At 38.0% G+C, this 27,667-nt stretch overlaps 1 protein-coding gene across 1 annotated transcript in view; it reads left to right on the forward strand.

The window, feature by feature from the left end:
* Nucleotides 1–27,667, forward strand: part of LOC124607343 (tektin-3-like) — a 103,026-nt gene that overhangs the window by 56,790 nt on the left and 18,569 nt on the right. Inside the window, exon 6 of the mRNA XM_047139649.1 lies at nucleotides 11,111–11,259. Coding sequence (XP_046995605.1) covers nucleotides 11,111–11,259 — 149 coding nt within the window. The remainder of the gene's footprint in view (nucleotides 1–11,110; nucleotides 11,260–27,667) is intronic.

The following is a 27,667-nucleotide window of genomic DNA, read 5'->3' on the forward strand; positions in this document are numbered from 1 at the left end:
AAGAAGGGATCGGTTGGTAGGACATGTTCTGAGGCATCAAGGGATCACCAATTTAGTATTGGAGGGCAGCGTGGAGGGTAAAAATCGTAGAGGGAGACCAAGAGATGAATACACTAAGCAGATTCAGAAGGATGTAGGTTGCAGTAGGTACTGGGAGATGAAAAAGCTTGCACAGGATAGAGTAGCATGGAGAGCTGCATCAAACCAGTCTCAGGACTGAAAACCACAACAACAACAACAACAACAATCATCTTGGTCAAAGTCAGCAAATTCAGAACTCACAGTTTAGCTGTATTTTGCCCCTTATTTTTTTATGTGATTCAGCTGTTTGTACAATCGCTTCTAGTTTATATTGTTTCAGTGGCTTGCATGTCAAATTTAACTTTCATCATATAATAAAAACTCTAGTTTTTAATGTCTTTTAATTAGTGGCGCACACACACAATAATTCATGCAAGAGGTGTAGTGTGAGACATAAATAAATTTATGATATTTGAAGTTGTACTGAATATATTAGTCCTAAGCAAATTCTGAACTATTAGTAAATCATAGATGAAAGAGGCAATCAATTAACAAAAAGACAAACAGCAAAAGATGCTGCAGGTGTGAAGAAAGAAACTATTAAATGGTATAAGGTGGTTATTAGAAAGAAAGCTAGAGTTGCAACAAAACAGTAATAGAAATGTACTGTAGCAGAATATTTTGAAGTAAACAAAACTGTTGGGAAATGTCAGTGGATGTGATAAAATACAATAAAAAATTTTGTAAGCAACAGTTGAGAACAAAAAAAAGTATAAAGGATACAAATTAAAAAAGATTGTGGCACAGTAACCAAAACAGAATGGAAGTTCTCTGAGCATTTAAAGATTTCATAAATTCTTTTTTGTAGTTGAAGAAATGAATCAGAAACATAGGCAGTCAATAACAAAATTACTGGTGTTCTGGAAACAATTCCAGAGGAAATGTGTAAAGCCATTTGAGATGTGATGAAAGGAAAGGTGCATGGAGGTTGTGGTGTCTCATTAGGAATGGTTAAAGCCTGAGGAAAGTAATAGAGAAGGAACTTGTGAAATTATTTAAAGTATGTCTGTGATGGAAGACAATTACTTACAACTGGAGCATTATTCTATCTCGTGAAAAAGGAGATGTACTAGACATAAAAAACTGTTGCTTCAACATATATTAGTATACTGAAATTCTAAAGGATATACACTGTCCAGCCATTAATGTGATCACCTGTGAGAAGCCCAAATAACCACCTATTGTTGCAGACTTCTGTGAGATGTGTAGGAAGAGTGTCACTAAGGTTCTGGAAGGTACCAACAGGGATGTGGAGCCATGCTGACTCAAGTGCAGTGGCCAGCTGTGCTAGGTTTCTTGGCTGAGGATCCACAGTGTGAACAGTTCAATGTAAGTGTTCCCACAGATTCTTGATTAAGTTAAAACCTGGGGAGTTTGGTGGCAAGGAGAGTGCAGTAAGCTCATACAGGTGCTCTTCAAAACGTGTGAATACTGTGAGCTGTGTGACACATTGCATTGTCCTGCTGGTGGAAGCCATCGTGCCAAGGATGCCAGACTGCATGTAGGGATGGTCATGGTCCCTAAGGATAGATGCATACTTGTGTTGATCCATTGTGCATTCTAGAATGACGAGATCACCCAGGGACTGCCATGAAAATGTTCCACAGACCACAATGCTTCCAGGGTTTTTGCTTCAGATGTTTCATTCCATACACGCCAACGGCTATCTGTCCTTCATAGCATAAAATGTGATTCATTTGAAAAGGCCTTCTATTGCCATTCGTCAGATGTCCAATTGTAGTATTGGTGTGCCAATTGTAGCCTTTGTTGTCGATGAACAACAGTCAGTGTCAGATTGTAGCCTTTGTTGCCAATGGACAGCAGTCAGTGTTAGTACATGAACCAGGCACTTGTTGTGGAAGCCCATATGCAGCTGCATTTACTGAAAGATCTTGAGGAGACACTGTTGGTAGCTCCTTGGTTCATCTGGGCAATCAGATACACAGCAACTGCATGTCTATTTGGCCATACACGTCTCCACAGCCATTGTTCACCCATGTCATCTATGGCCCGTGATACACCGCAGTAGCATTAACACTGGTGTTGGATAGCACCATTTTGCTATGCATGGCTTACTTTACCCAAGGTGGCATGTGAACAGTTTACAAACTTAGCCATTTCTGAAATGCTTCCGCTCTTGGCCTGAAAGCCAATGATCATGCCCTCTTGGATATCAGATAAATCATTCTGTTTCTGCCTTACAACAGTGACTGTGTCTCTCCAGCACAGTTTATGTATCCTCCATTGCTAGTGCTGCCACCTGCAATCAAATGGGTTCAAATGGCTCTGAGCACTATGGGACTCAACTGCTGAGGTCATTAGTCCCCTAGAACTTAGAACTAGTTAAACCTAACTAACCTAAGGACATCACAAACATCCATGCCCGAGGCAGGATTCGAACCTGCGACCGTAGCGGTCTTGCGGTTCCAGACTGCAGCGCCTTTAACCGCACCCACCTGCAATCTGTGAGTGGATCTTGCACATTAGCATTGAACATAGGTGGTGGTCACATTGATGTAACTGGGCCATGTATTCTTACATGCTACAGCTACCACTAGACTAAAAGAAGATTGAAAAATTCAGCCAAGATTTTTGAAAGAATTTTACTAAACTGAATAAGTGAAAAGATAGAAAAGGAGCTGAGTGAAGAACAGCATGGGTTAAAGGAAGAAGCATGATTGACCTGATATTTTCTATCCATCAACTAATGGAAAAAAGTTGGGAGTATAACAAAAGGGTGATAATGGTTTTTATAGACATAGAAAAGGCATATGACTCAGTTAACAGGGAAAGACTGGGAAGAAATGAAGAAGATAGATATAGAAGATGGACACATTAATGTAATAAAGACAATGTACAGAGGACTCAATTATAGAACTAGAACACCATTGGGGAACTCTGAATACTTCAAGATAAGACAAGGACTTAAGCAAGGAAGTATTCTATCACCTGCACTTTTTAATGTTGTGATGGAGGGAATGAATAGGGCAGTTAAAGATATAGTAAAAGAAAAAGACAAAAAGATGATTTTTACAGATGATATGGTAATATAACATTCATAAACTAAGGGCTTTTGAGTATGCAGTGGGGAGATGCATATTGAGAATTGGTAGGAGAGAGAGAAATGCAAACAAATGGCTCAGGGAATAGGCTAGATTAAAAGACATAATTATGCCTGTCATGAAAATGAAATAAAGACGGATGGATTATTTAGCCAGACAAGCAAGTTGTTTACTGGATTGCAAGAGATAAGAATGGACTTATATTATGTAATGGAGGACAGGTAGCTGACATCAGAAAACAAAACATGAGCAACATTGATGTGTATAGTTGAAGATCAAAATGCATGGAAGTGTTTAGAGGAGAGGAGGCAACCTTTTGTCTAGTAATTAAGGTCAAATGGTTGATGATCATGATGATGGTAATGGTACTGAATTATTAAGTATTTGTATTAGTTGTGAAGATAATCATATTATAATCATTTTATACATTTTCTATGGTTTCTTAGTTGCTTCTGTAATCATGTAGATGTAGTTCTTCTTTGCAAACACCAATAGGTAAACAACACAGATACCAAGGAGCAGGTTACAATGTCAAGAATTCAAATCAGCATATCTGGGAATAACAGGCAGAAATTTCAAAACTAGGTATAAAGAACACATATGAAGCTAGAAGTATGAAAGTAGCCATTGAACCTTTATTGAACATCTTACAAAATCTGGACAAGAACCATATAACATGAAATAGGATGTGAAAATTATTAGAGTGAACAGTTACAACAGAAAACTCCTAACATTCCAGAAAACTTTCACATACAAGGAACTCTTTCAATGAACTAAAGAGTAATACATAATTAAAATGAATGTAAGCTACAACAAACACAGATATAAAATATTATTGGACTAAATAATAAATTAATCCATCTCTCTCTCTCTCTCTCTCTCTCTCTCTCTCTCTCTCTCTCACACACACACACACACACACACACACACACACACAAAGCAAACAAACATCAAATTATGTATAGACACCACCACACAAACAAAAGACAAATGATAAATACTCGGTGACAGTTGTAACACTACACACTGTAAACTCACAGTCAACAACCAACAACAAAAAGTGGAAGTGGAGAGTTCAGGTAAATGTGCTAGAAAAAAACTTCAAAAATCTGTCGTCTAGAGTATGTATACCAACTAAATATGAGTCCAGGACAACACACATGGATTAATAACATCAGAAATGGTAAATAACACCAAATGCTGATTTAGCATCATGAAAGTTGTGCTGAAAAAGTTGTTTCTCACCTCAGAAAACAAGATAATAGCAAGAAAAAAAATGTAATGTACTAACATATATTACAGGCCACTGAGGATGCTTTGCAAATAAAAGAAGCAAAACATGTAAGGCACGAAACAAATTATCTTTCATTTAGTTTCAAAGATGGAATACATCTCCATGAATAAGCATATTGTTGTTACATTCAGCTACCAGGCACTGCCACACACCAAAATGTTTTGGAGCCAGGGTCATCCATCAGAATGTTCTGGAACCAGAGGACCTGAGTAATGAACCAGCTGAAATGTACAAGAAGGAATATAAATATATTTCAAGTTAATTAGTTTCTGATCCACAGATAATTTTACAGTGATATTAAATGTTGCATCTTAATTCAACAATGAAATATAATTAAAAGAAAAGAATAAAACACAGTTAAAGTTCAACAGATTTGTATGTCCAGGCAAATAATTCCTCACACATCTAGTTACACGAAGATTCGTACAGCATGTGCAATGCTCTTTTAAGTATTCCTACTTGCAGACAATATGAAGACTATGACAGTGTCCCTGCCTTTCCATTACATCCCATCAGCCCATGTTGTAGTGGGGTGGTGTTGCAGAACAGAGCAGTGCAGAGTATTGGACAGCCACCATAGTGCTGCTTTGCAAGTAGATATAGTGGGCAAGGGAACAACATGTCACACATGTGGTAAACCACTGAAATTGTGAGAGGAATTACGAGTAGGAAGAGTTATTCTCTGCAGCTACTTTGAGTGCTGAAAAATAATACTAGCAAAAGATAATAAATCATTATCCATAGAACAGTGCTGTTAGAGTTTATCATTTTCATCAATGCATATCAAAGAGAAGATTGAGAGAATGATATGTCCAGCAAAACAGAATTAACTAGTAGAAAAATTGAGCCTTTCATCATTTGCCCAGTTGAGTTTTGACAATGCTTCAAGATGTCATTGACCATGTTTGACTGCATCTCACAGTATGAGGCACTTACCTCGTCTTGTATGAGATGTTCCCCGGGAGGGGGAGGGGGTGGGGGTGGACTGCTGTGGCCTGTTGTAGGGTTGTGAGCCACTGAGGCCTATGGTGGGATGAAGTCTCTCCATCATTTCTATCTCCCAGGTTTAATACATACATACTTAATTTAATTAGCCCTGAAGAACATTTAGCAAATACCCAATTCATTTAAAATGCATTGTTATTTGGTAATACTCCAAGCAATTGCAAATGCTTGTGGCAAGTTCACTGTAAGCAGTGTAAGAAGACATCTAGAACAGTGTGATAGTGGTTGTTTGTAATTTTGAAGTGTATTTCACTTGATGCAAGAAGGAAAGCTGATATAGTGCTAGTCTCTCTGTTACCACAAATGCCAGTTTTACTGCTTTACATATTCACTAGAGATGAGGCATATCTGCAGTTAAGGCAGTTGTTCAAATAAATGTTCTTTTACTGAATGACAAAAAATTGAATATGCTTTTGGAATAATGAATGCTATTACGTGTATTTATATGCTTGCAAATGTAATTATTACAAAAAAAACTAAACAGTGGCAGTCCAAGCATCACCCGTAATGAATTTGTACATAGCTACCACACAAGACAAATAAATGATATACACGTACAGCAGACAAACACAGTGCTATTACAGAAAGGCATACTCCACCCTGGGATCAAATTGTGCAATGCACTACCCAAATCCATAAAAATAACATGGACTTAAACAAGTCCAAATCAACTGTGGAGGATTACTTGGTTGAGAACTGCTTCTATACAGTAAGGGAATACCTGGAAAAACAAAACTTCCTCACCGATTATGAATGTTTTTGTAAAATGTGTGGAGTAAGACAGTATTGTATGATTTTATCTTTTGCTAAAATGATGTATGAAAAAAGAAAACAAGTCAAGGAATGTGTATTGTAATTAATGAACAGTCCATTACATTTTGTACACTGAACAGTCCTAGATTCGCAGGACCAATACGTAAATAAATAAATAAATTGTAAGTGGAGAACACTTCAATATGCAATAGAAACTTTGCCACAATGTGCTGAACATTTTGTGAAATGTGTGTGCACTCTGCAAAACACTGTTATCGGCCTAGAAGAATCCCTCAATGTGCAGTGGAAATCAAGAATTGCATGCAATTTAGCATCCGACGGGGTGATACTTAAACAGAGCTTTGAATAAGGCTATCCAAAAAAGAGATCCATGCAAACTTTCTGTAACACAATGAAGTATGGTTTTCATTTGGTTGTTAGTTGTGTTACTTTGCACTTTATTATTGGCTGTCATTTTGAGCCAATAAAAGAAATAAAAATGTAAAGTAAATGTAAAAGTTTATCACTGTAACATAATGTGTAACTATCTGACTACCTCATCCCATAACTTGTTCAAAATGAGTCTTTTATGATGATTTTTACAGTGGACAAGGGCACCAAGTAAACATATTTGATACCAGCATGTCCACTGATGCAATTTTTAACAAAACTGCAAGTGAAAAACAAGCACAACAACAATGCAAAACCTATCTGATGCTGCTACCTGTAGCAGTAGTCTGATGCTGCTGTGGTTCCCAAGCTCTTCCAGAGTTACTCAGACACAATGGTCACAGCTCGTCAGGCAGACATGTTTGATCCCTTCAATGCTGATTTATTTCATCAATGGTGTACTGCTCTGATCACACACACACTGGTCACTCTGCACTGTTGCACTATAACTGCAGCCTTATGCTTTCAAGTTTGGCAGAATAACTTGATACTGCATCCCTCCTTAATGAAGGATATGTTGAGCTTCAAAAGGTGGAAGGAGGTTAGTGTTTTATGACTGATCCTCCCAGTGGCATGCATTGATGTGGAAGCATAATGCAGAATCACAGAGGTATTTTATAGTTCATGTATGTGATATATTTATCAATCCATATTTTGTGTTCTCTGAATAAGCCATTACCATATACTATGATAATATCAGAGACATGCTCGTGCTGTCTATTTTAGATAAGTTAGCAGTAATTATATTTGTATTCTTGTTCAGCACTTTATTGTACAATTGGATTTCCTGGTACCCAAAGACAGTTTTGAGTTTCTTATTTGTTTTTTACTAGCGATCTGCCCTGGCATCACATGGGCAGCACCAAATATCTATGGTCATACGACTTATCTGGCCTAGTGATAATTTTGTTCATGGGCCACTGCATAGAGTTTTAAATAAAATTCAGAGAACAACATTAGGTAACTGAATATCATCATGTTCATACAACTTAAGCAATGTAAGCAGCATGGGCCATAAAAGTTCTTAAGAGGCATGAATGTTACCTGTTCCATATTTAGGAGTGTAGGGTGTGACTTCTCATCTCAGCATCTCAGTGATGAGAACATATCACGATTTAATTAATCCATTTACAACCAGTATCAGTATTCTATACAAATCATGGGTGTAAATATGTATGTGAGATTGGATATGTTTTTTTTTTCTTTTTTAAAAAAAAATGTAGCTTATTATGTATCAGAGACTGAGTGGGTCATGTCCAAAGGTCACAAAGAAAATAAAAGAAAAAGAAAAATAACACACCTGAGCTAGACGTGTAGTCCATGACAGCACTCCTTTGAACAGAGTCACTGCCACAATTCTTTGTCGCGGACCATTTGTGACAGACTTTTCCCCCTGCCCCACAAAGAATCTAATTCAAGCAAAGCAGAATGCTGGAAGTTGAGGCATCTGTTGTGCTGCTTAAAACCTTACTGTATGTAAACCATTTCATGAAGCCAAAATCATTGTATAGTGGCTTGAGGAACATGCTAACCGCATTGATGTCCTGGCCATCAGATTTGCCTCATTTGAATCATGTGGAACAAGCCTGGAATGCTCTTGGGTGCCAGCTCAGCATCCACAAATCAACAGCCCAGAAATTGTGTGACCTGTATGTAGACATCAGGTGCCACATAGCTTCAAAAGCCTGCCAAGGACTTGTCAAGTCCATCCCAAACAGAATTTCTTCTGATTGTGTTCCAAATATTGACCAGTACACAAATCAGTGGATCATAATGTTTTGGTTCATCAGTGAATTTCAGTGGATAAATAGTTGTACAGGTGCAGATCCAATCTGTCATTTCAGCTCACAGCTCCAGGGGCCAGTGCAGTAGAGAACAGTATAACTGGCTGTTGCTTCATTTATTGCTTCATTCATACATGATATCTTGTGAACAGTAGATGCAAGTGGACACGCAGATTCTACCTTCCTAGATTTTCAAGAGGCAATTGACAATGTACCGTGTCATCAACTGCCAAATGAGATACAGTTACATGAAAAGTGTCTTTGAAGATAAGTGATAAGTTTTATGAATTTTTGACTAACTGTACATTTTACTGGGGTGCTAATGTTCAGCAGAAATGAGAGCAATATTGGCTGCACCCCAATGAACTGCAGTAGGAGCTCTAATATTCTCCATACACATAAACAATTTATCTGATAGGATCAGCAGCACCATAAATTTGTTGTTGCTAGTGCTGTTGTCCACAGGAAAATATTGTCATTGATATTGCTGCAAGAGTTGGACAACACTTCCAGTGGGTGTAATGGACAGCAGCTCACTTTAAATATAGATAAATGCAAAATAATGCCTATAAAAAAGAGAAAGAATTGAATAGTATCCAATCACAGTATTAGTTTTCAGCATCATGAACACATCACATTAGATAAGTATTTAAGAATAATATTAATAAGTGGAAAAAAACTGAAGCGTCAAAGAAACTGGTATAGACATGCGTATTCAGATACAGAGTTATGTAAACAGGCAGAATACAGCACTGCAGTCGGCAACACCAATATAAGATGACAAGTGTCTGGCGCAGTTGTTAGATTGGTTACTGCTGCTACAGTGGTACATTATCAAGATTTAAGTGAGTCTGAATGTGGTGTTGTAGTTGGCGCGTAAGCGAAGGGACACAGCATCTCCGAAGTAGAGATGAAGTGAAGATCTTCCCATACGAACATTTCACAAGTGTATTGTGAATATCAGGAATCCAGTAAAACATCAAATCTCCAACATCGCAGTGGCTAGAAAAAGATCCTGCAAGAATGGGACCAATGATGACTGAAGAGAATCGTTTAGCATGACAGAAGTGAAACCCTTCCGCAAATTGCTGCAGATTTCAGTGCTGGGTCATCAACAAGTGCCAGCGTGCAAACCATTCAACGAAACATCATTCATATGGGCTTTCAGTACTGAAAGCCCACACATGTACCCTTGATGATTGCAAGACACAAAGCATTATGCCTCACCTGGGCCTGTAAACACCAACACTGGACTGTTGATGACTGGAAACATGTTGCCTGGTTGGACAAGTCTCATTTCAAATTGTACAAGTGGATGGACGTGTACAGTTATGGAGACAATGTGATGTATCCATGGATCCTGCATTTCAGCAGGGGACTGTTCAAGCTGATGTAGGCTCTGTAATGGTGTGGGGCATGTGCAGTTGGAGTGATATGGGATACATGATACATCTGGATCGACATATCTAGATATTGTTACATTCCAATATTGTTAATATAGATATGATTTTGACAGTTGACACATACATTAGCATCCTGTCTGATCACCTACATCCATTCATGTCTGTTGTGAGTTCCGACAGACTTGGGCAATTCCAGCAGGACAATGCGACACCCTATGCCAGAATTGCTGCAGAGTGGCTCCAGGAACAGTCTTCTGATATTAAACACTTCTGCTGACCACCAAACTCCCCAGATATGAACATTATTGAGCACATTTGGGATGCCTTGCATTGTGCTGTTCAGAAGAAATCTGCCCCCCCCCCCCCCCCCCTCAATACTCTTACGGATTTATGGACAGCCCTACTTCAGACATTAATCAACTTCATGCCATGTCATGTTGCACCACTTCTGCAATCTCGCAGGGGTCCTATACAATATTAGGCAGGTGCACCAGTTTTTTTGGCTCTTCAGTGTAGAAAAATCATGTAAAATCAGTGTTGTGGAAGGCTTGCATTTGTTGGAAGGATTCTGAGAAAATGCAGTGGATCTTTACAGAAAATTGCATGCAAGATGTTAGTGTAGACATTTATTCCTCCCTGCTCAATATAAAAATGGAATAGGATAGAAACTCACTAATAATAATATGAAGTACATCCCGTGATGACTGTACAGTGGCTCATCGAGCATATGTGTAGATGTAGAAGATATTTAATGCATCATTTGGCTCCAAATTGTTACGAAGAACCCAATGAGTGCTCTTAAGGCACATCACACTGCCCTGATGCCCCACCATGAAAACCAAGAACATTCAGCATATCCACACTGGCCATCTCCCATACTGATGCAATGTTAGGGTACAGAATAGGGGCCTTTTGTAGTGTTACACTCACAAAGCATATGTAATTCCCTCTCCCAGGTATAACGTATGAGTTGACACAATTTTTTGTGACTCATCCTCCAGCTGTAAGTCAACCTAGAGTTCTTTAAGCATGCTATGGCTAAACATCTCATATAATAAAATTATTTTTAAAATAACCCTACTCCAATTCCCTGTATTTAAGTTACAGAGGTCATGGTGTGTTGTTATAATCAAGTTTCATGATAAATAAGAACACATTTTATAAAATCACTATTCTTTTATTGTTGTCACACCTACAACAGTAATCTTGCATGATTGGTCATCACTGTCAGCAGATTTTGTTTAGTAAACAGTATTTGTTCTCTTTTATTTCATAAAGCTCCGTAACAATCGAGCTGCCCAGCACGAGTTGGAAACTGATTTAAACCTAAAAGAATCCACACTTGATATTGATACAATGTGCCATCAGTTGAACAACTTCTCAAGAGGCATCAATTATTTTGGGGGCATAGAAAAGTTTGATCCAACGTAAGTATGTTTTATTAAATTCTCATTGTTGTTTTTAAATACATAATTACCTTCTAGTGTAAGTTAAGATCTGTGTGTATTTTTAGAGCACTATGATTTATGATTAAGATACTAAACTGATACTTGCATTTGTTGTGGGTGAATGTACACTATGTAGGTGACAGTATAATATGAATCTTTCCAGTGGTACATAGCGCGAACTAATGTGTGACCACAACATGGCTAGTCAGAATGAAATTTGTGACTGGATTGAGGGCTTTTTGGTAGGGAGGATGCAGCATTTTATCTTGGATGGAGAGAAAGCATCAGGTGTAGAAGTAACTTTGGGTGTGTCCCAGGAAAGTGTGTTAGGACCCTTGCTGTCCATGTTGTATATTAATGGCCCAGTGGACAATGTATATAGTTACATCAGACTTTTTGCAGATGATGCAGTTAATTGTAATGAAGTACTATCCGAGAGAAGCTGCATAAATACTCTGTGAGATCGCGATAAGATTTCACAGTGGTGCAAAGACTGACAACTTGTGTTAAATGTTCGGAAATGTAAAATTGTGCACATCACAAAATGAGAAAATGTAGTATCCTATGATTATAGTATCAATGACTCACAGTTGGAATCAACAAACTCATACAAATACCTGGGTGTAACACTCTGTAGGAATATGAGATTGAATGATCACATAGGCTCTGTCGTGGGTAAAGAAGGTGGTAGACTTCAGTTTATTGGTGGTATACTGAGGAAGAGCAATTGGTCTACAAATCAGTTGTGTGACCCATTCTGGAATATTTTTCAAGTGTTTGGGATCCATACCATATATGACTAACAGGGGATATTGAATGTTTACAGGGAAGGCAGCACAAATGGTCACAGGTTTATTTGACCTGTGGGAGAGAGTTACCAAGATGCTGAAGAAACTGAACTGGCAGACTCTTCAAGATAGGCATAAATTAACCTAAGAAGGTCTACTAACAAAGTTTCAAGAACCGGCATTGAGTGATGACTCTACAAATATACTAGAACATATAGTTCAAATAGGGATTATGAGGACAAGATTAGCTTAATTACAGCACACACAGAGGCATTCAAACAATCATTCTTCCTGTGCTCCGTACATGAAGAAACTCTAATAACTGGTAAAATGTGACGTCCCTCTGCCATGCACTTCACGGTGGTTTGTGGGGTGTAGATGCAGATGTAGATATAGTTAGCGAGGAAACTTTATTGCAGTTTTAAATAACACTGTGTTTAGGAAAAGATCACCACAGACAAGCTACTAAACACCCTTAACAATACATTCTTAGCAATTTGATTTTGATAATCTGAAAAATGCAGTTGGCCAAGGGCTCCATGAAATCATGGAGCTGAGCAATCGTGCTTGAAAAGGTACATGTTCCTAAGAATATGATGATGTTTGTTAATGTACGCTACATATCATTATAAATTTTTCCGTTAGTTTAAATGTGGGAAACTAACAGGTTGACTGATGAGGGGATGTGTAAGATGGTATTTGCGACACACATATGAACACATCTAAATTATTGGAAAAGTTCATTTTTATAATTTATTGAGTTACGTGTGAGTTACATTGAAAAATATTAATAAATTTTTCCACTTTTTATGCACACAGAAATGATAGCATGAAATAATACATTTTGTATCTTATGAAGTATTTAACTTTGAATAATCAAGTATCAGTTCACAGTCATCAGTTGAACAGTTTTTTGCTATTAAAATCGTAATTGTGGCTTTTTGTCAGAGATGCCTAGCTTTCAAGCCCATCTTACAAAAATCATTTAGGCTATTCTTGAGCACACAAGAGCAGTATTTATTTCCCCACTAAAGCTTGTCTGTTCATTATTTCTTAGTACAAATATTTTAAGTGCGTGATTACTTTGAAGTTCCGAATCTTATTTTTTCTGTCTTTGCAATCAGTTTTAGAAGACCGATTTCATGTTTTTCTAAAATGTTTTTTGCTCTGTTAACTGATGTTTGTGAAATTTCTAATAATAAAGCTACATTATTTGCAAGATACAACAGCAAATTATTTTTGTAACTTTCTTGTTGAGTAAAGGCATTTTGTGCTTTTTTTCCATCTTCAAGTAGCTTAATACCATCTAGTACTCACTGTCAGTATGTTGATGGTGTTTCAAATATTACAGCTGTTGTGTGCCAAATAACAATTTCTTTAGTCACTATGCTTTCAAATTACATCTTATAACAAGTTATGCATCACCAAAGCCTACTTTCATTCGACATTCAGTAGCTCCTTGTTCTGCTATTATAAACCTACTATATGCACTCTTACATATATTCTAAAAACAAAGATGATGTGACTTACCAAACGAAAGTGCTGGCAGGTCGATAGACACACAAACAAACACAAACATACACACAAAATTCAAGCTTTCGCAACCCACGGTTGCTTTGTCAGGAAAGAGGGAAGGAGAGGGAAAGATGAAAGGATGTGGGTTTTAAGGGAGAGGGTAAGGAGTCATTCCAATCCCGGGAGTGGAAAGACTTACCTTAGGGGGGAAAAAGGACAGGTATACACTCACACACACACCCATATCCAACTGCACATACACAGACACACATCACTTTACACATCACCTTACATATATTTCTGTACATAATGTTAACTTTGTATACAATTGGAGCACGTAATTCTCTAAGTTGCTGACATAGGAGTTTTTAACACTAGAAATTATAGCTGAAATCAAATTACAACTTTTATTCACGTTTTCGAAATTAGGTGCATTATGAGACTTAACAATGAAGACATTAGAACATTGTGGAAGTCCGTGTATGAAAAAAATGAAATTACAAATTACATTTGGTGTCATATTCACTGCTTAATGTACTACTGAGTTTATACGTGTTCTACTGACTAGGGCTAGCTTATTTTGACGGCAGACCTTTGATGATTAATAACTGGAACAACAACATCTGGTATATTGCAAATAAAACTACAGAATATTTTCATACACAATATAAAAAATAAAAAATTAATATGGTATATTTTACATAATGGCATAGCTCATTATAAATCAGGAGTTTTTAACTATCCAGACCAGTAGGGCAATGACAATGACATTTTGGATAGCACATTCCCACTGCTGGCCATTAAAACTACTACACCAGGATAGCAAATAATGAAATCTGACCTATAATGTGTATGTCATATAGTAAGAAGAATGCTTTATTAAATTTTGTAGGTAATCTGGGAGTGTACAGGGTGTGAAATTTAGTACACAGAGAAACAGTTGTTCTAACCAGCTAGGCATCAAATTGAACTGAGTTTGGATGGCAAATACAGGTACATCACTCCATGCTGCTTCTGCTGTATGCCAAGGTTCATCAATCATAATGGTTAGCAGGTGAGTGGTGCCATGCCAGTCTGTTGGCAACCGATGGTGAGAAATCTGGAGAAAATGCTGTCAAATACACTCTCTATAGAAGCAGGTCAGGATAGCATGAGCAATCTGTAGTCTTTTGTTATCTTGTTGAAGGCCAAGTTGAAGAGTCAAAGATAGCATATTGCTACTGGCTTCACACATCAGAAATATAATCGCTGCTGTCCAAATATCAGCTATTCAGACCAGAGGTGATAGTACAAGGGCAAATCACGAAGTCTCTGCCCCTAATTGTTGGCCAAATTGCAGCTGTAAATGCGAAATCAACATATCTGCCTTATCTGCTGGTAGCTTCATCGCATGGCAGTGCTGTCAGTTTTTAAAGATGGCAGTTGTGCTTCACATGTTCATGGTGACAGAGCAACGAAATGTGATTTGTTACCTATGGACCAAGGGACGAACACCTGTCGAGGTCTACATGGAAATGCAGCCCACATATGGGAAAAACTGTGTCACTTTGAGAACTGTGAGGTGGCGGTGTTGTAGTTCAACAAAGGCCATGAAGTCTTCCATGAAAATGAGCGGCTGTGGAGGCCACATTCGTCACTGAATGATGACATTTCCTGCATGGATGCAATGGTGAAAGCAGATCAGTGTGTCCACATCACAACCATTTCCTGGTAGCTTCGCATATCCTATGTGAGTGCTTACAGAGGGTTTATACAACCCGGGACATCCGGGAAATGTAGGAAAAAACTGGGAACTTTTTTGAATTCCAGAAATTTTTCCTTGTTTTAGTTATCAGTTAAATTTTTGTAATTTTGACTGGTAAGAACCAATACTCTAAAATAGAGTATTACTGTATCCCGTTACTGCAGAATAATACTGCAGCAATAAAACATGAATGAGAGAGAAAATATATATATATATATATATATATATATATATATATATATATATATATATATATATATATATAAACATTCCACGCGGGAAAAATATATTTAAAAACAAAGATGATGTGACTTACCATACGAAAGCGCTGGCAGGTCGATAGAAACACAAACAGACACATACATACACACAAAATTCAAGCTTTCGCAACAAACTGTTGCCTCATCAGGAAAGAGGGAAGGAGAGGGAAAGACGAAAGGAAGTGGGTTTTAAGGGAGAGGGTAAGGAGACATTCCAATCCCGGGAGCGGAAAGACTTACCTTAGGGGGAAAAAAGGACGGGTATACACTCGCACACACACACATATCCATCCACACATATACAGACACAACCAGACATATTTGGTCTTTAAATGACACATTTTCGCTTGGTAATGGTTGGTTAACAGTAGCAGTTGTACGTGGTGGTAGTGGTGTCCCAAACGTGCCTGGATTGGAAAGCTTCATCGACAGAGACATCATAGCCTACAAAACATATCATGTTACCGAAAATGCTAATAAAGACTTCGGCAAATCATCATATATGTCCCCTTCACCTTTTGTCCTGTATACTCGTAAGAGAGCTAAAATTAATATATATATATATATATATAGTTGCAAAGGAAATGCGCAATATACAACAACAAAACACAGTGCTCATACAAGGGTCTGCCAACAGGAAAATGTGTCAAAGACTTTAGAAAAACTATTTAATGCTTCGTAACAACAAATTGCCTCCAATGAGCGTGATGCCACAACTGTTTACATTAGATTTGCTTGAGAAGTTGTGAGCGGGCTTGTGCACATGCACAGTTGAGTTGCATATGAGTAGTACAATCTCCCACTTCTGGCTACAGAAGTGTGGCTTGTAGCTGTATAAGCAGTAGCAGCAAGCAGCCAGATGATATCTCGAAAAATGTTACTAGCACACCCAAGTTGCCAAGTTTTTATTTTTATAATAAAACAATTGGAAATAATAAAACAATTGGAAACCTGTAAGGCCTCAGGCTCAAAGATTTCTAGTTAAAGTTTACAGAGTTCTCTCTGTCATTGTCCCCTTTCTTAGCTTGCATTTATCGTGAATCTCTAGCACAGCAAACAGTCCTAAGCAACTGGAAAAAATGCAGGTTCCTCTCGTATATAGAAAGAGCATGAAAGAATGGATACTCAAGATTATATATCATTACCCAAAATATCAGTATGCGTCAGGATACTTGATCATATTCTAAGATCATAAAGAATGAGTTTCGTAGAGGCTGAAAAGCTTCTGTTCTAGATTGGCATAGATATAGAAAACATTGCTTGAGTGAAACACAGCTTGTGATATTCACACACAATATCCGTGTATCCAGAGATCCAGGTCAGCAGAGAGATTCTATACATCTAACTTTCCAGAAAGTGTCAGCACCATATCACACTTCATACTTTGAGCAAAAATCCAAGCATATGGGGTAGACCCTCAGATGTATGAGTAACTTGAAGACTTGTTAGAGATGGAGCACAGCACATTACCCTTTATGGTAAATATTTATCAGAAATAAAGGTGAAATCAGGAGTTATCTAGAGAAATCTAGAGCAACTTTAAGTAGATAACCTCATGTTTGCAGAGGTCTCTACAAAGATCTTGGAATGCTTAAACAAATTTTATAATAACTTCAGTCTTGAATGATACGTGTAGCTAACAATAAAAATCACTTTCAGGTAAACTGTAATTGAAACAACAACAGCAATACAAGAAACAAACATAATTTTCATTTAGATTACCTTCTGGTCTAAGATGAAATGTGAAATTTTGTATTTTAGTGCAGTGGTCTGCTGGAATAACCCTGATTAATGTGCATCGTTTTCCAAATTTGGACACTGTGATGAATTGCAAAAACTTAACTCGAAGTGAAGTTCTAAAGTGTATGCGTGAAGCTGGCCAGTTTTACAATCAAGTAAGGTACTTCCTTTGGAACAACCAGATACCACACAAGACAAAACCAACCATCTTCAACACCTATTATACTCCCATTTTGATGTACTCATTGTAGGCCTGTGCTCTGACGGAGAGAGAGAGAGGCTAACTAAGTCCAAGTTGCTGAAATGAAGTTTCTTATATCTGTGCTGATGCGAACAAAAAAGGACAAGATTAGAAATGAAAGGAATAGAGTGGATGCAGGTGTAAAACTCAATGCACTGGAAAAACTCCACCAGTCCAGCTAAAGATGTATGGTCATGTGAAATGGAGGGAAGAAACCAGAATAGCCAAGAAATTCTTTGAAATGACTATAAATGGGCAAAGATACATTGGATGGCCAAGAAGAAGATGGATCAACATAGTTAAGAAGGATGTTGCCAAAAGTTGTCTCCTTTGGGATAGAATCCCTGAGAAAGAGCTGTAAAAATGTAGATCAAGTTGTCACCAGCAGCCATAAAACTGAACTGCAACCTGAACCTGATGATGATGATGAGTGAAATGGTATTCAATAAGGTCCCCCCCTCCCAACAAAGTAAGCAATTAACAATAGGAATCTGCAAAAAATTAAAAGAATATTAAAACTGTACTTTATTAATCATTTCTTCTATAAATTATCTGATTATCTACAGTTAAGGGTTGAAGATATCTGTTAGTTGCATGACAAATAACAGTGTTCTTTAAATGGGCCTCAATCTTTTATGACTTTCTTATATGAAGATGAGACTGTTTCAGACCTATCTCATGTTGTGATTATACTATACTGCTGTATTAATTAATGGCAGGCTTGGCCAGCTAGTCTCTCATGCTGCTACTGCAAAAACTGTAGTGTATTGCTTATTAGCTGTGACCATGTCAGATTAGTACTCTCAGGAAAGCTTATGAGTAAACAGTTGGTGAGCGCTCACCAGTCCAGTTCTCACTGTATGTTTATCGTCATCTACCACCCACCGTCGAGGTGCCGGGCCATGCTATAATAATAATAATAATAATAATAATTTTATTGTCGTTCAGCTGATTACAGCAATAGACAAAGTCAAGCGCATATATTTCTACATAAACTACTATATCGATGTAAATTGGTTTACATAAAATAGGTACACGTTAGAATACAGTATTTTCATCTTCAAAGAATTCATAAATGGTGTAAAACGGATTGTTCACTAGTAGCTTGTATAATTTAACTTTAAAGATATTTACAGGCAGTTCTTTAAAGTCAGCACTTAGTCTATTAAACATCCTTAGTCCAAGAACTAGGTAAGAGTTATGTGATTTTGATAATCTATGATATGGTACATCTACAGATGTTCTGTTTCTAGTATTATGGCTATGACTATCACTTCTCAACACAAAATTAGACACATTGTTTCTAATGTACATTAAAACATTGTAGATGAATAAGTTTACTACTGTAAGACACTGCAATTTAATAAACAGAGGTTTACAATGTTCTGTTTTATCAGAATCCGTTATTATTCTTATTACTTTCTTCTGTAAAAGTAAAATGTCATTTACATGACAGCTACTACCCCACAGTAGAATTCCATAAGAGATGATGCTTTGGAAGAAGGCAAAATATGCTGATCTCACATAGTCATTGGGAACATGTCTTTTTAAATTTCTAATTCGATAAATAACTCTTGAAAGCCTAGCCAATATATTTTTAATGTGTGGTTCCCACGTCAATTTATTGTCAATAATAACACCTAAAAATTTAACAGTTTCTAATTCCTGGTAGTTAGGAATCTCTTTGAGGCTAAAGTAAAGTGTCTGGGTTTTGTTTTCATTTAGCAAGAAGCCATTAGCTTTGAACCATAATGAGGACTGAACAAGGGTATTTTCAGTCAGTGTTTTCAGTGTACCTAGATCAGAGCTTTTATGTAGAAAAGTTGTGTCATCAGCATACAATATTGTATGAGAATTTATGAATAAGGGCAGGTCATTAATCATTAGTATAAACAGTAAAGGTCCCAGCACTGACCCTTGAGGCACTCCGTACCTAACATAACCAAATTTGATTTCTCCCTACCAATGCACACAGCTTGTTGACGGTTCTCTAGAAAAGACCTGAACATATTTATACTGTTGTCATCAAAACCATAGTAAACTAACTTATTCAGCACAGTGTTATGCTCTACACAGTCAAAGGCTCTGCTCAGGTCACAAAATGTAGCCTGGGCATAGTCCCTAGCCTCAAACACATCTAGGACTAATTTTACGAGGGAGTCCATTGCATCCGTTGCAGATTTACCTTTCCTAAATCCAAACTGTTTATTACTAATTATATTTAGTTTACCCAAGTAGGCACTAACCTGCTCATACATAATCGTTTCTAAAATTTTTGAAAAAACTGGGGTTATGGATATAGGTCTGTAACTAGCGGGACAATTCTTTTCCCCTTTTTTGTATATGGGCACAACTCTAGAAATTTTTAGTATGTCGGGGAACTTACGTTCAACTAGGCATTTGTTAACACAAAAGGTTAAAAGACAAATCACACAATCAATAACATCTTTCAACAAATTACATGACATATCATAGTAATCAACATTAACTGAAGGTTTGAAATTTTTCACTATTTTTAGGATATTATTTGGGCTCACTTCTGTGAAAGTGAAGGTGCTTGGGGGAAGCTTTTCAAAGCAGCTGTCCATAATACCAAGTGCATTTTCAGGTGGTTTGATTATTGAACTACTAATTTCTTCAATGGACTGAATACAATATTTATTAAATTCTTCTGGGGTAATGGCAATTTCCTCTTTGTGTTTAGTGTGTGCAATGGAGTTTATTACACTCCAGGCCTTCTTGCATTTATTGTTAGATTTTTCAATGTTTACTGTGTTATGCAGTTTCTTTGCTTCATTTATTGCCTTCCTATACTTGCATTTAGCTTTAGCATACAGGTCTTTATACAGTTCTGATTTACTGGTTTTGTACAGACTAGAATACAGCATTCTGGTTCTATCCCCAAGGAGAGTGACTTTCCTTTTCAGAACTATAGTTTTGCACATAGCCAGTTGGGCCCTCCCCCTCTATTTATGTTGCAATAAAGTTTAAACCTTTAGCTCTGAGAGTTTAAATTTCAACCCATTTCTCCTGCATGAGCGCTTTCACTTTTGGAAATGTGAAAACAATGGTGAAGCCCGACCTAGCATCATAGAAGACATTAGACTCATCTGCAGAATGTGTTATAATGGTTGCTCAGAAGATTGAGTTTACTGTACAAATTTACTTTTCATTTACGGTAAAATGACTTTATGCAAAGAGCTTTATTTAACAAACATTCTTGAAGGTATTTCCATTGAACGGCTGTGACCTGTGAAACAAATCTTTTATGTTAACTGGGCGCCTTCATTTAAGGGTTACTGTTATAGAAGTTACAATTATTTAGTGAGGACCCCTTATGCTACTGGTTTTATTCACCTGTTGTTATCATTGTCCAATGTCCAGTACCAGTTCAACGTAGAGCCACGCAAAGGGAATTTCTGTTATGATAGTTAATTAGTACTAGAGCACAGGAATTCAGTTAGTAATATTGGCATATTTGGAAAGATATACAATTATACTTTTTAGTCTTTCTTTTAACCACAATAGCATACATTATAACCAAACTGATTATTTATCAGTGAACAAAAACTTTACAGACAGTTTTTTTTTACTGTCTATTACTTGAACTGAACAGGGACAATCAGTTGTGACATGATGTGAGATTGTCATTTGCAAGTTCGAAGAAGTAGGGAACTGAAATGGTTCCATTAAACAATTTCACAATGAGATTTAATTTCTCTAATTTATCCTTCGTTATACATAGGCTTAAAACTTGACAGCCTAGAACTATGAAACTTTCCGTGACTAACCCATATAGCCTCACTACCAAACACTTCCAAAATTTAGGCTGAAATTTTTCTCAAAAAGTTAACTGCACACTGCATTTTAATTTTCCACTCACCTTTTACCTGTTTATGGTACATGATGTGCCACAGTCTCATCTTCACAGTGTTACCCTGGGTGAATAATATGTGACACAGTGAATGCACTCTTTGTCTCAGCGAACATGTCCCGTATAGCCGCACCTGTCCAAGTTCCAACACGGTCTGTTCTGTGTAGTGTATCCATTGCTGGCTTTGTCCACTGACAGGGGAAAGTTTTCTCATTGTTTGGCTTACTACCTCTCATTTCTGCAACTACTTCTGAATTTATTTTTAAGTTTGAGGTTGGTCACAATTTTAACTAACTACATTCAGTTGTTCAGGTGTCTAATTTAGATATTTATTTTCTTCATCACATATTTACAGTTTACAAAGCATGCTTTTATTGTTTGCATTGTTTACTTTCTCCAACAAATATTTTGACCATCCAGTAGGCAATCTGGCCTTTGTACTTCCGCATTATCTCTTCACTCACACTGTCCACACTCATCGCCATATGAGACAGTGTTGTGGGTTCTGTATTTTCTTATGTTTGAGTAAGAGAAATTGAAGAATTTGTTATGCTTCAGTGTAACTTTTCATCTTCTGGTTCACAGCATCTCCATAAGTCTTACATGTTATTCAGTGATAAATGTCAAGTCATTATTTAGGTATTAACCTAGCAATAGTAGACTAACAGTAGCTATTTTGCGTAACTCAGTAGTATCAAATTTTATTCACATCTAGCAGCTTTCCTATAATTTTTACCATATTAATTGTAGCCTATATGTGCACAAATGGTAGAAATGCAAAACAGAGTAGAATTGTGGAGAATTTGAATGATAATTTTTAATGCTGTTTCTGAGAGTTGCTTCTCTTTGTTAATATGTGCAATGACCCAGATGTGGCTTGCATTTTTACACTGGGGAAGGCTGCAAAATTTATTGCTCAGAACTAATCTAGACCTTGTGCTACACTACAGACAGTATATCACCACAACCAAGATTTCAGGGGCTGTGGGGGTGGAGGGTAATATCGCACTGTACCCAAAAGTTTACATTTTGTATCTCCTTTCTGTTCCATAATCAACTACTATATAACACCAAAAGCTAACTCCAAGATGAGATCTGTATTTAACATATTTATTCCCAACACATTATCACAACAAATCATACTAAAAATCACATTTTGAGAGAACTTTAATGCATTTCATATTACTTTTGCTGCGTGCTTAATAGTTTTTTTCCCCAAGTCTGAACTTGAGACATTTTCTGTTTTGTTTGTGTTCAGCCTGTTGTGTTTATGTGTTGGCAAGATGAAATAGTGATTGTTTCTGTGACATCACATGCTGTGATTGCCTGGCAGAAGCAATCCTACAAGCTGAAATGTTGATTAAAGTGTTTGTGGAACTAGCATACTGTATTTGTTGGTTTTTGTATTTATACAGGGTGTTTTATTTATCTGATGACCACATAGAGCACAGTAGATAGCGAGCAACAAGCACTCCACTGCCTGGTGAATCACATGCTGTGTCGCCCATCAACTACCACAGTAATGAAAGTAAAAAATCTGCAAATAAATTTTGTACTCTTCCATTTCATGCAAGGAAATGCTGGAACTGCATGACATTGTTTTCCTCATATTTCTGACATCAATTCAAGAATTTAGTGATCACACGATGTAATTCACTTTGGGAACTTGGAGCTTCACTTGTCTCTGCCGCACTTTTCATCAGATGAAAATTGCCTTAGGCATTTTCATATTACATAATATTCAAAGGCCAGGACAGTTTGTAGTGTTGCATGATCCTCATCACTGCTGGGTGTTGTTCAACACTTTTAATCTTGCGTACTTTGGGGCCACACCTCAACATAAGCATGTCTTGTTGGAATACATTGTCATACAGTTCTTCGTGATAGAATAGAATAGAAACTTTACTGTCACATAACATGTCATATACAATCAGATGATTGGGACATAGGTGACTTGTCAGTTTAAAGCTAATTCTAATTGTAAGTATACAGAATAATTACAGGTATTTTGTAATTTTAAGTACCACAAAATGATTTAAAGTAATCTTGTTGAAAATAAAGTAAAATTAAGAATAAGTATTTACTTAAAGTACTTTTTTAGCATGACAGAATAAAATGTAACATCAGGCAGTTATTTGTGACAGTCAGCCATAAATTCTTCTACACTGTAATAATATTTACTTGCTAGGTATTTTTTAAATGATGTCCAAATTATTTTGGTTCATAATTTTTAAATTTTTCACAGACTTTATTTCCTAGCCTCATACCCATATAGTAAGGTGTCTTTTCCAGCACTTTTAGCATATGACATGGTAACTTATACTGATATTTGTTTCTTGTTTCATAATCATGCGTAAACAGGTTATCCTCAAAAAGTTGTAGGTTTTGTTTAGAAAACTTAATTGTTTCATAGATATAGAGGCCTTGAACAGAGGTCTGCACGATTGTCTTTTTTTCTGCTATGGCTCTAATGATTTTTTTTCTGTAGCCTAAAGACTCTGTGTAAGTTTGTTTTCTCTGATCCCAAAAAAATTATACCCTATCTAATCATAGATACAAAGCATGCATGATAAACAACTTTTTTGACTGGTGTTTCTGTTATACTGCTTATAACATTCTTTGCAAATATTAGACTATTTAGATGATGACACATGGCATCTACATGGTCTGTCCATGATAAATTCTTGTTCAGCATTACACCTTGAAATTTGGTACAGTTCATGGTGGCAAGGTGATTGTCCTCATATGGTATTTCTAGTATATTCTGTACAGCTTGTTTTGTGGTAAAGTAAATGATTTGTGTCTTTGTTAGATTTAATTTCAGACCATTACTTCTCATCCAGGCCTCAATTTCAGCCAGAGACTGCTGAAGATGACTAATTAAAATTTCACTTTTCTTGCAACAGACTATTGCTGTAGAGTCATCTGTGATACCACACTTTATTTTGGAAAGGTTATTTGTGTGTTTAATTGCCCAACTAGGCATATTATTCTTGACAGTCTCTTTGAGAAAGTGACTTAATTGACTTGTGGAGTTCTGTAAAGTGTGCAGATTTGTTATGTACTCTTTATCCTTTAGTGCTCCCCACAAACAGAAATCACCCAGGGTTAAATTGCTACTTCTAATGGGTCAGATATTGTTGCTAATGACTCTGTCAGGGAACTCATAACGGATTGTGTGCAAAGAAACATTGGCTGTATGAGGCCTTACCGAATCATTGAAAAAACACAAAGCTTCATTCTGATGCTCTCAGTTCATTAAAAATTAGTTGTGAAATTCTTTGCACGTATCTTTCACTGTTACCTGTAGCTTTAAAAAAATTGGTGCTATTATTCTGTCACCACTAACTGTACACCACACCCTATTTTGTGATTGTGAAGGGGTTCCTCATGAAGCAGAATAGGTCTATCGGTGCTCAGTTTTTGACAGTTTTGGGAATTAGCAAACCCATGTAAATGGAACCAAGCCTCTTCTGAAAACAGAATGAGGTAGGGATCTATCTCACCATCATGCACTTGTTTCAAAACTCATTCGCAAAACTTATCACTGTGTGCAGGATCACCAGGTTTAAGTTCTTGCACTACTGTTACTTTATAAGGCCTTGCCCAAGCAACATACCAGCTCTTTGTGCAGAGGTGCAAAAAAATTAGTGTTTGCTATGAAAGATGCCTAAGAGACTTTTTAGGGAATTTTCTAGGAGATATGCTGTGTCATCAACATGAGTTCCTGTAAGCTGCGTACATTGTTGTTTACACTTCTTGTCATGAACACTTCTCATTTCAAGAAATTTATTCAGTAATTTATGAATTGCATGATGACACAGAATTCAAACAATTCGAAATTTTTTTCAAACAACTTCTGGACAATACGAGCGGACTCTGCACACACATACAAATCTTCAATAAACACTGATTGTGGAATGGAATAATTTGGCTTTGCCATTGTTACAATTTCAGAATTCACTGTTACACTTGTGATGTTTGTTTTACTGTTTTAATGACACTGGCCAAAAAGGATTACAGTGCAGCATTAACAGGGAGACATGGGACCCATTCGATCAGCCTGTATGGCTCTGGTGGTGGGCAAACACAACCCCTCACATGCGGTTATCAGATAAATGGAAAACTCTGTACTTGTGTATTATGAAAATATGTAGAGGATGTCCATAGCTAAAGCCCCAGTTTCAAAACACTGTAGAAAGGGAACTACTACTCAGAATGACACCAAATTTGAATTGCGTATTATTGGCGCAGGGGAAATGTCACAAAACCAAAAAAATTAACGAAAGTTTGACCGATTGATGGCTATGTAAGCATCAGAATATGCACACCAACAGATGTGTGGTAGATGGCTGTTCCTCAGTTTGCGTCTGAGACACCCAACATGACTATCTCCATGAAGGATTGAACACTTCTGGTAAAGTTCTTTAATGGGAATGGTGACTGTGCACCAGAAGCCCATCAGAAGTTCCAGAAACTCAAAGGGATGAAAAAAGGCATTGTCCAATGTCTGCTAAGGGTCTAGAGAAAATGATTACAAAATTCAAAAAGACGGGCTTTTGAAGTGAAATGTGGCAGAGTGAAGAAAGTCAACGTCTGTGTTATAACGTCAAGTTTAACACATATATTTCAGAACGACACAACACATATAAGTCACAGAGTAAGTTGACGAGCAAGACATGTGTACATGTTAGCATTCGAATGAGCACTGAGTCCCAGTCTAGCAGCCGCTGCTCGGCTGGCCACTTAGGTGGCGCAGCTGCTGCATGGCTGGCAGACAGCGCCGCATGTAGAGGACGTGCGTAATTGCGCGGTGGCGCTTTGAATGATCGTCGAGTCACAACACTTTTTCCCCCTTTGAAACTGGTGCACTAGTCTTGATGGAGGTGTCCTGGAGATGGCTAATGTCCATAGGCGTTGTTTGACTCACCGTAAAGTCTCGAAGAGGAGGCTTCCCGTATGGACGGAAGTGTCCCCAATGATAACGGGTCGAGATGACAGGAGACATAGGGGTCGAATCTGCTGGGGCGCCATGCACCAATCTGCCCATTGCGGCTAGTCCAGTTGATATGACAAGAGACATGGGCAATGTGTTGGCGTCTGTTGGAAGAGGAGGTGAGTAGATTTGCTCTGACAGAGGATGGTCATCCAGTTCCTGCATGGGCACGTCTCCTGATGGCGTCCGTTCTTGTGCTGGCATCGCGATGACGGTGAGAGGGCTGCGTTGTGAGTATTGAGAGATGCCAAGATCCCGAGCGTCAGGTAGAGCCGAAGGTGGTGTAGCGGCATTCAGAGCAGGCGTTGCTGGCACACGAGGCCGAAGCTGGTCCAAATGACGCACTGCAACATCCGTGTCCGTCTGGATTTCATACAGGCATCTGCCACGGTGTCGTAAGATGCGGCCTGGGCTCCATTTTGGCTGCCTGCCATATCCCCGTACCCAGATGAGGTCGTCGGCGGTGAACCGGCCAAGTGAAGGCACCCGCGGCCATGAGGTGGAATGCCGCAGAAGATGAAGTAGCGTGCGGGGCTGTTGGCCATGTAAGAGCTCAGCCGGGCTGTGGTCGTCCATGGGGGTGAAACAGTAAAATGCCAGAAACTGGAGAAGCACATCATCAGCAGCAGAAAAAGTCAGAAGTTTTCGCATCTGAGCCTTAAATGTGCGGACCAGTCGTTCAGTCTCACCTGGATTGTGGATGGAACGGCGGGGCCGTGACATGCATAACGCCATGACGAGCACAAAAATCCGCAAATTCGGATGAGGCAAATTGTGGACCATTATCAGTAACAAGAGCAGAGGGGAGGTCTTCCAAAGAAAAAATGCGGGTGAGAGCACTGGTGGTTGCCGCGGTGGTAGGCGACGTGCAACGGACAATGAAAGGAAAGTTAGAGTAGGCGTCAATTACGAGGAGCCAATAAGTACCTAAAAAGGGTCCCGCAAAGTCAGCATGAATGTGCTCCCAGGGCTTCTCAGGCGAAGGCCACAGTGGCAAAGATGACTTCGGGGCAGTGGCCTGCGACGCACAAGGGCCGCAGGCAGCGACCACATGTGCTAGTTCAGAGTCGATGCCAGGCCAGTACACATGACGGCGCACCAGAGATTTTGTGCGAGACACACCCCAGTGCCCTTGGTGAAGGAGGCGCAAGACCGAAGCACGCAGGTACCACAACACGTGGCGAAGCATTGTCAGTGGAAAGGAGGATAACACCATCCCTAGCCGTGAG

This window comes from Schistocerca americana, chromosome 3 (assembly GCF_021461395.2).
Source record: "Schistocerca americana isolate TAMUIC-IGC-003095 chromosome 3, iqSchAmer2.1, whole genome shotgun sequence".
NCBI lineage: Eukaryota > Metazoa > Arthropoda > Insecta > Orthoptera > Acrididae > Schistocerca > Schistocerca americana.